The following is a 15,092-nucleotide window of genomic DNA, read 5'->3' as shown; positions in this document are numbered from 1 at the left end:
GAACCAATTGACACAAAAAGACACACAACTCTCAACTTTGATTAATTGACCGTACATTTATATGTGATATTTTACACTTTATACACTCTTGACAATATATTGATATCTGAGGACTTGAAACAGGCTAGGTATAAGATTTTAGTAAGAGCACTTGAATGAAGGTATACACCAGCTGTATTTACCATCATGTTATCTAGAACTATAGATAATTAGGCTATCTATAACTATAGATAAAATGGTTATTTAAATCCTGTGTTAGTCCATATGGCATGCATGGCATTCATCAAAAAAGAAATTGCATGAAGACAGAGCGCTAAGAATAGGGGACCAAGGAGAATCTCAGACATATTGGAACATTCTTACACAAAAACAGACTGTGGAAAACGGAGAGCCATCCTTATGAATATGTTAATCTCTCATTCTGATTGACGATGATGGACAGATGTCAGTTAGAGCTGAGGGGCCTTTGGTATACAGGCGGAGCGCCAGAATAACGTCATAGCACTTAGCTTAGCTGAGCTCATAGCTGAGAGAGACAGTCGTAATAGTAGAGCAGAAGGTTGGTGGTGCACTTAAAGACAAAGACTGGTGGACAGACAGCAATCCTACTCTAAGACATGAGGTGATTGATATATTGGATATTATATTAGAACTTGCTGAGATTTTCTTTCTCAAGACATTTACAAGTAAAAGGCACAGATCCTGTATGCAGCCACGTCGAGACACAATACAGTAACCGATAAACCTTGCATGACATGAACCCCCTGGGGCATGTTAAAATGTATTTCGACCATTTCAAAAGCATTTGTCAACATAAAACATGTTTGATTTCCTGCATGTGGTTTACAGCACCAGACCTTTATAAATATTTTCAACAAAAAACGACATAAAAAAATCGACTCCAGCAGCTCTAAAGTTACGGTGATAATAAAAGTGCCTCGACCAATTGGAATACATTTGCATAAAAAGCCTTTTCCTCGACGTCCGCTGTACATGTGAACTACAGCAGGTTGCTTTTAACATGCGCTGGCCGCTGTGTGCGGTGTGTGATGGGTGGAGGGAGGGGCGAGCCGGTCGGGGGGGGGTCCCTAGCCCTGGAAGAGGCGCACGCGCTGGGCGATGTTGCTGCGGCACAGGGGGCAGTTGAGCAGGGCGTCGTTGCACACCAGGCAGCAGCACACGTGGCCGCAGGGCAGGAAGATGACCTGAGACTGGAGGAGGAGAAGGAGAAGAAGAAGAAGAAGGAGAAGAAGAAGAAGAAGAAGAAGAAGAAGAAGAAGAAGAAGAAGAAGAAAGACGACAACACACAGAGGGATTAGCGTATCATGAACACGGCTATGTGGCTGCCACGGTACTCGGGTTATGGAGGGAAGTTTACAAATTGACAGTCGTTCTTAATCCGACCAAATTTGATGAGCATAAGGTATATTTGGCATATTTGGTAGGTGTTCACGGGCTGTAATAAAGCAAGGAGTGTAGCGAGAAGCGCGATCCATAGTCAGAGTCCCAGTGGGTCTAGCGGCGCTGACTGCTGGGACCTCACCAGGGAACGCCACTGCTCCGCCCTAGTGGAGTGCTTTCCTTTCCTCACTTAAGTCAAGGGCTTAGCTTTCCCGTGGAAAACTCCTGCTCGGCTGTACTTAAGTGCGTTAAACAGTGCGAACCATCATAGGTGAATAATGTGGTCCAACCGACGAGTGACTCTAAACTATAAAAGAGCATTGTGACCCTGAACTCTAACAGAGTGTTGTCCTTACCCCCCTCTCCATGCAGACCACACACTCGGAGCTGCCCGGGTCCATGCTGCCGGAGGCAGACGGGGTGACGGGGGTGTGGGGGGGGCTAGGGTACGCGGCAGCCACCTCGCTCCGGAGAGGGGAGTCCGGGAAGGGGAGAGGTGCTGACGGTGTCAGGGCCTCCGCCCCCGCCGCCTCCTCCTCCTCCTGCTGACAGACGGCCTTAGAGGCTCCTGGCACACAGAGAAACAAGGGAAACACCAGGAGTCAAGCCAGGGCAATTCACTGACAAATCACGGATAACGACTCTAGGATTATAGTCATTAGCTAATGACTCTCAGATTTAAAGTTAGCTAAACTGTCATTAACCCATTACAGTGTATCAGTAGTTTGGCGGGCGTCCCTTTGTCCTAGTCGATTTTTGCAAATGAATTAAAGGGGGGACATATTATACCACCAGGTGTGAGTGTGATTAGCCTTACAAGCCGTTTCGAAAATTGGCCCCATATGACATCACTAGTGGGCGTGTCCACCTAGATGTGTGCTGGATAGATCAGTCTACCAGCCTACCCAGTGGACTGAAGTAAACGTAGCTCATCTATCCAGCACACATCTAGGTGGACACGCCCACTAGTGATGTCGTATGAGGCCGATTTTCGAAACGGCTTGTAAGGCTAATCACACTCACACCTCGTGGTATGAAATGTCACCTTTAACTATTACGATGCCATCCGGGATCGTCCCTTGGTTCTTAAAGGCGACCGTAGGAGTAATCGGTGGTTGGTGCAACCTCCTGGAGGATACCTGCCTAATGGGAAGTAGGCTGGGCCCTTTCCTGGATATCATTGACACAAGTTTCTCTGTAACCCACTGAGTGTGGGTGTGATGGTGTAGAACTGATGAAGTGGTGAACGAGTGATGAAGTGAAGGTCAGAGAGGAGCGTGTGGCTCTAGCGGGCAGGAGCGTACCTGCAGCAGAACCGTGGGAGTGTTTCTTGGCCCAGTCCAGCAGCGCTTTCTGGACGCCGACTTCAGTGACACCGAGCTGAGGGGAAAACAACACCACCGGTCATCAAGCCTGCCACACCGCCTATTAACTATGATCCTCTAGAGTCTAGAACATACGCGTAACCATACGTGTATGGTTACCCGGAGTGAACTGACCTTGCGGAGGTCAGAGGCGCTCATTTCGCGGAGGGTCTTGGTTGTGATTCTGTGGTGAGCCAGGGTGGGCATGTGGTGCTGAGCAGACAGCTTACACAGCAGGTTCACCAGCTCCTTCTCCAGGCCAGCTTCCTGTTTAGACAGGAAGGAGAGGGGATGACGATACATACAAATACTTACAATTGATTGGTCCCACATCTCCCGTCTCGGATCAATACTCAAATGTTATATTATTGTAGTTTATCGAGGCAATATAACATCCACTGTATATTCACATGTACTTGTGTGTTTACAAACGGGTCATAGGTGTAGCAATTTAAATCTTCAATGGGCCCAATCCCAATATGAGCCTCCATGCGAGCATTTTGACGAGGCTGCCATGTTTTTTTTCAATAAATAAATATATGTGATCAGAGATTATTATAATATCAAAATGATACTGATGGTTTAAAAAGGTACAATGCAACACATACATCATAGTACAGTACAGTACGCATTCTACCGTACTACATTATACAATTACCATGATCAGAGAATAGGGATACATGTTAAAAATGCTGGCTTCACTGACCACAATGCTACAGCCATGTTCCCATTTAAACATTAAAGTTTCGGATGGGTATTTTTGTTTTTGTTTTGGCCTGTATGTTATGATTCACTATAATACCATAATACCCCTTTAACACTATAATTGCCAGATATTCAACAAATTGGCACATAAACACAGTCGTGCTGTTGCCATGGAAGCAAGAAAACAAACCTGCTCAACTGAGATTGTACTAGACTGTACTAGAACCAAAAAAATCCTTGTCCTTCCCTAAAGCTCCAAGGCTAGAAGCCGTGCTCAGCCGTTGTTTCGGGCTGTTTTGTTCAAAATCTTGCTCCCTTCTAATGATTTCCGCTCCGTCTCTCTTCTCAACTCCCACATCTCCCCTTTACTCTCGGCCTTAGCTCATGTTGTGACTTTGGGTTGTGTGGTTGTGCTCCCCCGTACCTGCATGCGCAGTGACAGTGGCTTAGCATCCAGCAGCCTCTGGTACTGGATCATCCAGTAGTTCTGCTGGTTGGACTCTGACTTGAGTTCCATCTCCACCTGAGAGACGACACACACACGCGCACACACACACACACACACACACACACACACACACACACACACACACACACACACACACACACACACACACACACACACACACACACACACACACACACACACACACACACACACACACACTCAAAAATCCATCTCTGCCAGCATAATAGGAGTGTTTCACATGATGTCACCCACATTCCATGCCACCATAATGGCTTTGAACAGGTGTCTATTCTAGAGCTTTCCAGCTTTTTTGGGCGGGACCTCACCAGAACTTGGCGCAGCTCCTGCTCTCTCTGGTCCTTCTGCTTCAGCAGCTGTTGGAGCAGGTCGCTAAGAGCAGTACGCTGGTCCCCCAGGACCACCTGCTCACACACACACACACACACACAAACACACACACACGGCCACACACAAATCCACAGATGCACACATAAAAACACACACACATACAGGCCCATTGATGTACAGACACACAGGGACACACACACACACACACACAGGGACACACACACACACACGCACACACATACACACATACAGAAAGAAAACATTGGCGAAGCGATTCACATGCTCATGCGCTATTTAAGAGGATAATACAGAGTTCCCATCAGCATTTCAGTTTTCATGATCTGATCTGCAACACTGCAGTTAGGCTGTGCTAACATACCGACTAAATCATGATGTGAGCGAACACCATGTCAACTCGTCTGAGCGCATCTGTGATCCCTCTGTGTGAAATGTCCAATGTGGGTCATGATGCGATGGCGATGTAGAGATGAGGCTGCGCCGCGACTGAGAATGAATAACCAAATGGTGGTAGGAGGACGAGGAGGGAAGAGAGAAGAGGAAGGCCTTGGGTACCCACCTGCAGGTTCTCAGCGTCCAGGTTCCGTCTCTTAACCTCCAGATTAGTGAGTTGCATTAACTCGCCCTCTATGAGTTTGATCTGGAGACAACGGGGGATAAGCACAGGGGGGGGGGGGGGGCAATCAGGGAGATGGTAAGCCGAACAGCAAGCCAAGCTGAGGGCCGTTAGGAATGACTCCGCAAAAAAAGAAGCATTAGTAGTCTCCTCAATACCAAATCAAGAAATTTAAAAAGTCCCAATGCGATGATGGTGATAGCGTCTTTCTGTTTTTGCAAGGAAACACGATCGATAAGGTACATTTCTTATCAAGCTTCATCCATTAATCCTAATTAATATTCCTTATAGTTGCAGTATGTTATGTTTTTGTTGCGTTTTTTTATATTTGTATCAAAAAACGTTTTCATTTAACAAGCAAGATATCGATTGTACTCCAAGAGCGGGTTCATTTAGTTAGTTTACAAAAGCTGAGGAAAAAAATACTAAATTCAGAGGAGAGTCTATTGAGACGTGTATCATCATCCGTCTCTCTGAATGGCTCTGTTAGGTGAGCTGGCCATCGCGCCACTGACCTGACTACGGATGTAGCCGTGCACACTGTCCTTCTGCAGCTGCAGGGCCTCGAAGGCTGCCTTCTGCATCTCCTCCTGTGGAACACAGTCAGCAAGCAGAATCAGAATCAGATTCAGTTTCAGATTCAGTTTCGCCAAGTTTCCACAGAGTAAAAACCAGGAATTTGACTTGATAAAAACAAAAGATGGCTAGTCTTGTCAGGGACCTAATAAATAATTTATATAAAGTAAATTAAAGGATAGGGCATTTAAGATGATATCTATGACAAAAGACAATAAGAGACATTGCAAGAAAAAAAAAAGCAAGAGAGGGATCTAGCTCCTTATGTTAACGGAGAAAGGACAACCCCAGTCTAGGAGATTAAACAATTGCCAATTGCAGTTGGCATGAGTGCGGCTCATGTGCAGGATATTCAAACTGTGAATTTAAAGGACAGGATATAGTTATGTTATTACGTATATATGGAAATATATGTTTTTTTAAATTGCAACTTTTAACAAAAAAGTGTAAAATCTCCGTTAACTATTTCATTTCATGGAATTCAAATATTTTTGAATTCCATGTAATGAGATAATGTACAGAGATTATACACTTTCGAATTTGAATTTGATTTCACTTATAGGAAAAAGAAAGCGAGCATTCTGAAACGGAGAAACAAGCAGCGAGCATTCTGTACGGACAATTATACATCCGTACCTCTTGAAGGATCTGGCTGATGGCTTTGGACTTGTCCAGCAATTGCAGAGAGAGCACCTGATCAAACCTCCTATCTAAACTCTCCATGCTGAAATAAAAGAGGGTACCCACATACACACAAGTACTTTAGGTTATCAAACAGTAATAATAAGGATGAAAGCGTGAATTATTTTGGGGAATGATTGACGGCTTTGCCTGGTTCCAGCCCCAGAATCCCCGCCCACTTTTTACAAATGTTCTGTGACACAGTTTCTGGTGCCTGTTGCTTGGGTGGCACTCGGCTTGGCGTGAATATACAACAAAACGGCGACTCAAGTAACGAAACGGATGCATTTATCTATCTTAGAGGGCATTTCTTTACTCTACGGATTCTGCTGTGGGAGCCGTTTTGAAAACGCTTCCAGAAATACCTGCTGAAAATCTAAAGAATAATGGCCATTCCTTGCTGATACCTCCCTTGTGAATGGTTTAGATAGAAGTTAACCCTCCCAGTCTCTGAAAACGGCTCATACAGAAAAAAAACAGATTGATGCAGTGACGAAATACAGATTCACCATGATTGTTAAGCTAGTAAAGTCTTACCTCCTGTAGGCCTCCGACACCATATTCTTCCTGCGATGGTCACTCAACGCCTGCAGGTGGTTCATGGAATAGGTGTCTAGTAGCATCTTCTGCATGGCCGCTAGAGGGAGACAAACAAGCATGCGGATTGGGCAGGGGGAAACGAATCCTTTAAATAGAGGAACAGAGAATTACAAAGTGGGGCCACCTTTCATGGGGTTGTTTGCTTTCGTTTTCAATCTTTCTTTTTCTTAACATGATCAATTATACAGCGTGTACAGTGTACACGTTTTGGAACCGTCAACATTAGAATGAAGACTCTGACTTGGACGTTCATAAAGCAATTTAATGGGTTGACAAGTCCTCTAAATGTCCAAGGATACTTACTGGCCACTTCTTTCTTCCTGAGAGAATTAGCTTCATCCTGTGTGATGGCAGTCAGATGCTCCATACGAATTCTTGTTATGAAAATACAAAATCAATGTCTCATCAAAAAAAACAAATATTTCTAAGACTTTTTTTGTGACGCCCTCATGCTAAGCGAAACAACGACGCTCATGTTTCTAAATTAAATATTTGTCAAAATATCTGTCTCACCGTTCTTCCTCCAATGCCTGAAGAAACTCTGAACTCTTCTTTTGTCTGTGTGGATGAATGGAGATGCGTATAATATTATGCCTTCAAGCACATACCATTCCCTGCCCAGTGTTTTCCTTCAAAGCAGTTGAAGTCGAGTTTGACTTTTCGATCTTATCCCTGCTTATGATGAGTTTTCAGTCTCATCGTAGGTCGCTTTGGGTGAAAGCGCCCGGTGCTAAATGACTGACGGTGTCTCGTGTGAAGGTACCTGGTGTTGTCCATTAGCATGCTGCTCACACGGCTTGAGACATCCTCCTCCGCCTTCCGCACCCGGGCCAGGATCAGTACCCTGTCGGCCTCCAGAGCCCTCTGCTGCTGGGACAGGCCCTGGTCCAGACGCTCGCGATCCTGCAGGATGTCCCATCATAAAAAGGTATAACGGTCCATCGTGGAGGAGGAGCAAACAATGATGTCCCTAGGTCTACTAGGGATTAATGTTTGCGTTTACCTTTGCATCTACAGTTCATTTTGCTTCCAATTTATTGTTAATACAGACATATTTTCTTATGTTTTACATTTTCATCTTGTTTTATAAAAGTTGTAACATTTCTGCATTCAAATATCTAAAAAAACAACTAAGAAACTATCGTATGTATTTTGTTGAGTTGTGTTCACACATTATCCTAAACATTTCCATCCATGTTGTTAATACTTTGACAATGTAAACTCTAAGCATCCTTGAAGAGCAGTCCCAAATGTAGTGGTACCAGTTTCATTGAATTGAGCACGTCCTCTTTGTGGGAGTTGTTCATGAACAGGAGATGCGTGTGCTCCTTCTGCCGCTCGTCCAGCTGTCGCTCAAAGGCCAGCTTCTCCTGCTGCTTCTGCTCCTGGTGGCGGCGCAGGGAAGAGGTGTCAACACATGGGTGACACACACCGAGGACGGAAGTGAAGCCCCGCATGGAGTCTCTAGAGCCTCTCGGCCAAACGCCAAAGCAGCAAGTAAATAAAGGCAGCAGATCCAGTATGTAGGGTCAGTGTGTCATGTTGTTGTTTTATACATTTGTTTGAACTACTGTTTTTGCCGCTCAGAAGATATTTTCGAGAATACTGCAAAGGCAGTTTACTAAGGTTTATCCAAACAGTCATACAAAATACATGTAGCTTTAACAAGATTTGGTTTGTCTTTAGAACATAAATACACATGATACTTATTCTACAAACATATTTAAATTTAAATAAAGAAAATAAGTGTCATACCTTTCTCTTCGCATAGTCATTGAATTTAGTCTGCATCAACAAATGGAAAGAAATTGTTAATTATTCATACAAACATGACAAAGAATTGTAATCACATAAAGACTCCATAAAGTCCATGGTTTGACTTTTTTAACAAGCTCAGATAAAATACAAACTTTTGAACCCTCTCATGTACATAAACATTGCATTGCATTGCATTCCTAAGACGAGGGGTTTAGTGATGTAGGTTTAATGACCCTATGCTTGACAGTATGCCGTATATTAAGCTGCTGAAAGTGGCAGTCTCAGTCTTGCTCACCTGCCAGACCAGTTCGGTGCTGTCGACTGCATCCTCGTTAGACTTGCAGCAGTCGTTCTCCAACACCGGCAACAGGTACTGTGACGGAGGGCAGTATTCCTCCCCCAGTTCTGCATAATCACAGGAATAAACGCAGACCTGTTCACATTAAAATGAGCATACTGGGTTTATTATAGCTTGTCTTCCACACGGCAGCAGAGATTCCGATTTGTATTCAAAGTGCTTGTGCAGAAGCCTACTGAAGTCGCCATGACAACAAGTACTCAACAGAAGAGTGGTGCCAGTGATAGAATAAAAAAAAGAGGACATTATTTAGTTCTGCTAGTTACTCGATTCAGGAAATAATGACATTCAGCACATATATCTCTGAAGAGCAAGCATTACTATTGACTACACACACTGGGTCCACATATGGTTTACACCACAAGAATGTGAGTTATGGCTGAGTTACCAAACAGCCAGTTGTTGTTGTTATTCTCCTTGCTGTGGTTGAAAAAGTACCGAGATTGTGACCTGGAATGTGCCTGACATCATGTGAAACCCCCCTGCTGTGATTGGTTTAAGGGTGACCAATCCGTTTTTGGGCAAGCATAAAATAATAAAGGAGGTCCATGTGCTGATGATTAAGTTCAGATATGTCAATGCATTTATGCTGCAGATATGTGAACGTTTATAGAGCTGTCCACATGTGAATGTTTTCATAGCTGAAGATATGTCTGTAGATATATCTACGTCTGTATATCGTGAGATATATCTATATGCCTATATGGCTGTAGATTTGTCAATGTGTAGGCTTATTTACCGACGCATGGGGTCAGCTAAGCTCAGGAGGAAGAGCTTGTTGACTTGTAACCGGAAGGTTGCTAGTTCGTCTCCCGGCTCCTCTTAGCTTAGTCTCACTGAGCAACATACTTGACCCTAACTGCTCACGAACTGACTCCGCCCTCGGTGTGTGAATATGTGTATGAACGGTTCACTTTGGATAAAAGCGTCTGCTAAATGTAAATGTAAAATGGGTCTCTCACCGTCGCAGAGGAATTGCTGCACCGTCTCCGTACCACCAGTACACACAGACGCCGGAGGATATGACATCATGGTAGCGTCAAGCGTTAAGCTCTGTCCAAAACACACAAAAACACAGTTCCAATAGTGAGCCAGCGCAAAAATGACATAATCACAGACACCAAGGGATTATGCAGAGAGCAGTCGTGTTTCCAACCTTGCATTGTTCATTCGTTCACACACATACCTCAAGTGTTTTAATTTTGCCCAGGTTTTTAGGGAGCTGACGAATTTCATTGTCACTTATGTCCAGGGTTCGTAAGCTCCTCATGGATCCGACTGATTCTGGCAGTTCTTTGAGAAAGTTACCTGTCAAAAGACACTTTATTAAAGTTTCATATAGCTGGATCAATCAGTGGCAATTAGGTAGACACCAAGCACTGCTTACCTTTGACATTGAGCGTCTGTAGATGTTGTAGATCTCCGATGGATTCGGGAAGAGTTTTAATCTGGTTTTTCTCCACATTTAAAACCTAAATGGAAAAACGAATAAGCAGCCAAATTATTTTTTGCTGTCATGATTTGATCCATTTGAGTATGAAGCGCAATATAGACAGTGGTTGTACCTGAAGGGATCTGAGCTTTCCGATATCGTCTGGAAGTGAGGTGAGCTTGTTCTCATGCAGATCCAGCACCTGGGGTGGACATTTGCAAGTTTAGGAAAGAATGAACATTAAGGAAACACAACACAAGATAAGAATCCAATAGGATGGGACCTAGGTGTTGAGATGCTAGGAGGGATGTTATGTGTGTACCAACCAGATTGGTCAATTTACTCCCTTTTCTATTTGCTTCAATACTTTGGCCTACCAGACAGTAGAGAATCAGATTATTTCCTTCCGCAATACTTGTATCGTCAGGTTGATTCAGAAATCAAAGTAAGCCACAAACATCTATGTTATCTTATTCAAAGCTAAATAATGGTACCTTCCTACAGAGGGCTCTATACCGTACTCCCCAATAGACATTTGTATCAACTAGGTTTGGTTCCGTTTCGCTACTTTAATCAAATAAAATGGCAGACCCGTAAAATCGGCCAACAAAATAATTTATAGCATCATAATATTTACAGAATCACGATATTTACTGAGTTCTAAGAATATTCTAAATATTTCATAAATAGGTTATGGAATAGTTTGAGCACAGATGTACAGGAAAGCAAATACCACTGACAAACAGTTTTGCTGGTTGTGTTACAGCCCACGCACACAAACGACTTTAGAAACAACTGGCATCTCATCATTAAGTCCTGCTGTGGTTTCCATACCTTTAGCGTCATAAGACTGCAGATGTCAGATCCCTTTGGCAGGAAAGTCTTCAGCTCATTACCATGAAGAATGAGGACCTAGATGAGCAGAGAAATGAAGGCTTATTGTTCTGATCGAACCCTGTCAAAGGGATAGCAGTCACCAGCCATTGACCATCACTGTCCATAAGCCATAGCATCTCGGTTTAGAGGGGGACGGACCGCATTCTATTCTCGTGTCTATGTTTTGTAGCTGCTTTCCTCCAATGCTAAGGCATTAACCTACCTTTTTCTGCAGCACTTTGCTGATGGAAAAGACACAGGATGGGACCTGTGCAGAATACAAAACAGAATACAAATCGGCATGATGTTGACTGCCGGGTAACAAATGAAATTGCCCGGTCAGCCAAGTAAATTTGGACTGGGACTGCAGATGGATGTTCTAATCTGGTACAATTCAACGCTTTTCCTCAAGACTCATGGCTTTTTGTATTGTCTAGCGTAGACTAGCAAATAAAAATGTATCAAAACAAATGACAACTTTGTTAGACCACAATCATAATGTCAATCTAGATACTTGAACACACAAATATCACATGACTTAAAAGGACAATTACGGTGTTTTGAACATTGAGCCCCATTTCTGGTTTGTCTAGGATGAAATAGAGTGGTTAACACCAAATTTATTTATTATTTTGGTCCTGTCTCGAGTATTTGGCTAACTTCGAATCGCCCCTGCCTGCTTTTGTAAATGAACCGGAAACTGGTTTCGGTTCCGATCCGGTTTCCATTTAATTTACAAAATGCCAAATAAAACACGACAGAAACTGTATTTCATCACGATCCTTGATTAGGAACATAAAAGAAAACGACTAACCACTCGATGAATTTCCCATTTCAGAAAAAGAACGTTAAGGGGTGTTTTTGAACGCACATAGCCAGCCATTGTGAAGCAGGCAGGGGCAATTCGAAATCAGCCAAATACTCGAGACAGGACCAAAATAATAAATAAATTTGGTGTTAACCACTCTATTTCATCCTAGACAAACCAGAAATGGGGCTCAATGTTCAAAACACCGTAATTTTCCGTTAAGGCAAATATACAATATTATCATTCACATTCTAAGAAAAGAACAACAATACATGTAACAAAAGGTGTAAGGGTCATTGTTTCTGAAATGAAATGACTCTTACAATGACTCTTCAATGACTCTTACAATGACCCCATCTATCTATCTTACAATGAATGAGTATACTGGAGTATAATATAGCTATGTCAATCATCAAGTTAGAGTTGTTGTATGTCCCGTACTCCAATTCAACAGTACATTATTGCAATATTTTGCAACATACAGATGACTTAATAAGGTAGAGCTGTGCCCAGGATTTCAAAAAGTGTGGTGTGTCTTCATGTTATCATGTGAGATTCCATCAACTTGAATATTCAAACTCTGAATATCAGCTTTATTGCTGCATCACTGTTTTGCAACAATACATAAGGACTCAAATTTCCTCCATTACGTAATGCTGTAACGCGATGGCAGTTCAATACACACAAATTATTCAAAAGGGTCTGGTACACAAATAATATGATTGATTTTAGAGACTAATTTATGTTGGTGGTTTGAGCAGACAACTAAGATGCAGCATCATAAGCTCATTGCCACCCACCTCGGAAAGCTCACACCCTGAGATGTCCAGTATATCATCCGCACCGGCCTCCTTGGACTGCAAAACATAAACCTTTTGCTATAACCAAACAATATTAATGGGAAGTTTGGAGGAGAAATGTTCTATTTTAATTTGAGACACAAACATAAAACACACAGACATGTAATTTAGGGAATAATAACATGATTATTAGGCAACCCCATTTGCAGCATCATGGGTAGGGCTTATGACCTCATACCTTTGTTTATGGCTACTACAGTGCAGAGGCGAGACAAAAACATAAATATTGTTGTTTTTTACCAGACACAGCTGATACTCAAGACGTCTCTTGGACTCGTCACTGGGTTTCCTCTTTTTGAAAAACAACGGCATTATGGAAGAGATATCCTCTGCTTCTTCTCGGTCTTCTTTCTCCCCTCCCGCCCCTCCTCAACACAAGTGCCTCACCAGTGACTTCTCTCAGTTGGCTGGAGACACTTCTCGGATACTACGAATCGACAAAGAATACTGATGAACAACGATAACAGTATTCATCATCATAATAAAACACAGGAACGAGATGCGTATTGCCCAAGGTGAGGCTAGATGTAGATAGTATTTATCAACAACCAAAGTCGTGCATATTAACGGATAACGGTTAATATGTGAACATAAGACCCATTCGGAAGTGACATTCAATAGTTATGTTAGAGTGCTTCTCCTGATGTGAAACAAGTTAACGTTGATATGTTTTTCTGGCTTTTCAGGATTAGTGATTTACACATTCATGCTAACGCTAGCATTCCCCTCCGTGTTGATGTATAGTTTCCAAGTGTCGTCGGATTGTCAAGAAAATGGTGATACGACAGCTGTGATTACAGGCTTCACGATAACAACAAACGAGCTAAAAGTAATGTTATTGATCGAAAGCTCTTCATTTCAGTATGCCTAGTCATATATAACAGCCAAATAAGAGCAACTCTGCAACGGGTATGGCGTTAAAACGCTGTTACTCACCGTGTAAACCTTAGTGTTGGCGAACTCAGTTGAATAAAGAATAAAATATGAACGGTTGATTTAACTAAGTTAAAATGGTAAACATCAGCTCCTTCTTCTTCTTGTCCCTGAAAACATGTCACTTGCCTAGTGGGCGGAGCACAACCTTAATGAGCCTCGATGACATCGGACTTACAGATCCACCCGATAATAACCTCAAACCCTAACTCATTTGTCAATTTATAATCCAATACCAAAACATCATAATTTCAACCTCATACATTAATGAACCACCAAGATGGTTTAACTTTTATAAATACCAATACGGTTCCCTCTAAAGATAAAAAAAAAAAAAAAAAAAAGACGACCAATTACGATATTCTGGAAACCCAAATGAATTGTTCAGTTGCCCATAAAGTAAACACTAAATTAAACAAGAGTTTGGAAAATGATTTAGTCACTATTTCTGCCCCACAGAACTTCATAAACCACAGTGCATTGCGCATCTAAACCAGTGCCCTTGTGGTGAAGATGGAAACCAGGAAATAGAAACATGTAGTTTTTAAAGTGATCTCAAAACATCAAATAACCATGCGGGATGTATCACCAAATGCCTTATCAAGAAAATGCCAAAAAGTTAATACACATCTCAAAATCAGCTATAAATCTAGCATTCACACTTTTTACCGATTTGAATGAAATAAAACACGTCTAAACAAGTCGAATGTATAATATGGGATATGTTTATAACATGTTAAGCACTCCCAAATTATTTGCATGTGTCACAGGAAACATGTGTTGTTTCTAGAATCAGAGAGTGTTGTCCTTACGCATGTCCATCCCATGACATTTTGACCTTTGTAACTTGAACATATAGGGGAGAGGAAAGTCCACTATGTCTTCACTGTAATTTTCAGGTTATAATTTGGTTCAATACGTTATAGAAATAACATTATATTGATCATTGTCTTAAAGCAAAAATTTGACCGAACTCTTAGCCATTTGTAACATTACAAATTATTTGGGAATAATCGGATCACTACTGGAATTAAAGTTGTCCTGAAAGTATTTTTAGACCTGCATTTTCCCAAAAAAATGATTATGAATATGATGTGAATGGTCTTAACTTGGAAATCCTCAGTTAGGAATGGAAATGTATTATCAAGCAGAAGCAACATGATTGCAAAGCTACACATTTCAAACATATGCGTATATTGTCAGTGGACGTTGTGAAGTAATTTGTCCAGCAGATGTCACACTTTCCAAAGTTTTGTAAAATTCATAAACCAACGATTATATTTCATCAA

At 42.1% G+C, this 15,092-nt stretch overlaps 1 protein-coding gene across 1 annotated transcript; it reads right to left on the bottom strand.

Moving 5' to 3' along the window:
* Positions 1-18: 18 nt before the first annotated feature.
* On the bottom strand, positions 19-13,940 carry lrsam1 (leucine rich repeat and sterile alpha motif containing 1). Its single transcript, XM_056588659.1, has 25 exons — positions 13,807-13,940; positions 13,111-13,297; positions 12,811-12,867; positions 11,426-11,470; positions 11,161-11,238; positions 10,460-10,528; positions 10,282-10,366; positions 10,081-10,202; positions 9,857-9,947; positions 8,832-8,941; positions 8,534-8,563; positions 8,041-8,163; positions 7,542-7,681; positions 7,292-7,336; positions 7,082-7,152; positions 6,716-6,815; positions 6,134-6,221; positions 5,437-5,511; positions 4,865-4,945; positions 4,266-4,361; positions 3,895-3,993; positions 2,901-3,032; positions 2,706-2,781; positions 1,758-1,969; positions 19-1,211 (listed from the first exon to the last, which is right to left on the bottom strand). The coding sequence occupies exons 2-25, from the start codon at positions 13,180-13,182 to the stop codon at positions 1,089-1,091; spliced, it is 2,220 nt and encodes a 739-aa protein (XP_056444634.1). The 5' UTR covers positions 13,183-13,297; positions 13,807-13,940; the 3' UTR covers positions 19-1,088.
* Positions 13,941-15,092: the final 1,152 nt, after the last annotated feature.

Source organism: Gadus chalcogrammus, chromosome 4, assembly GCF_026213295.1.
Source record: "Gadus chalcogrammus isolate NIFS_2021 chromosome 4, NIFS_Gcha_1.0, whole genome shotgun sequence".
NCBI classification, from domain to species: domain Eukaryota; kingdom Metazoa; phylum Chordata; class Actinopteri; order Gadiformes; family Gadidae; genus Gadus; species Gadus chalcogrammus.
This window is presented reverse-complemented; position numbering and strand designations above follow the sequence as displayed.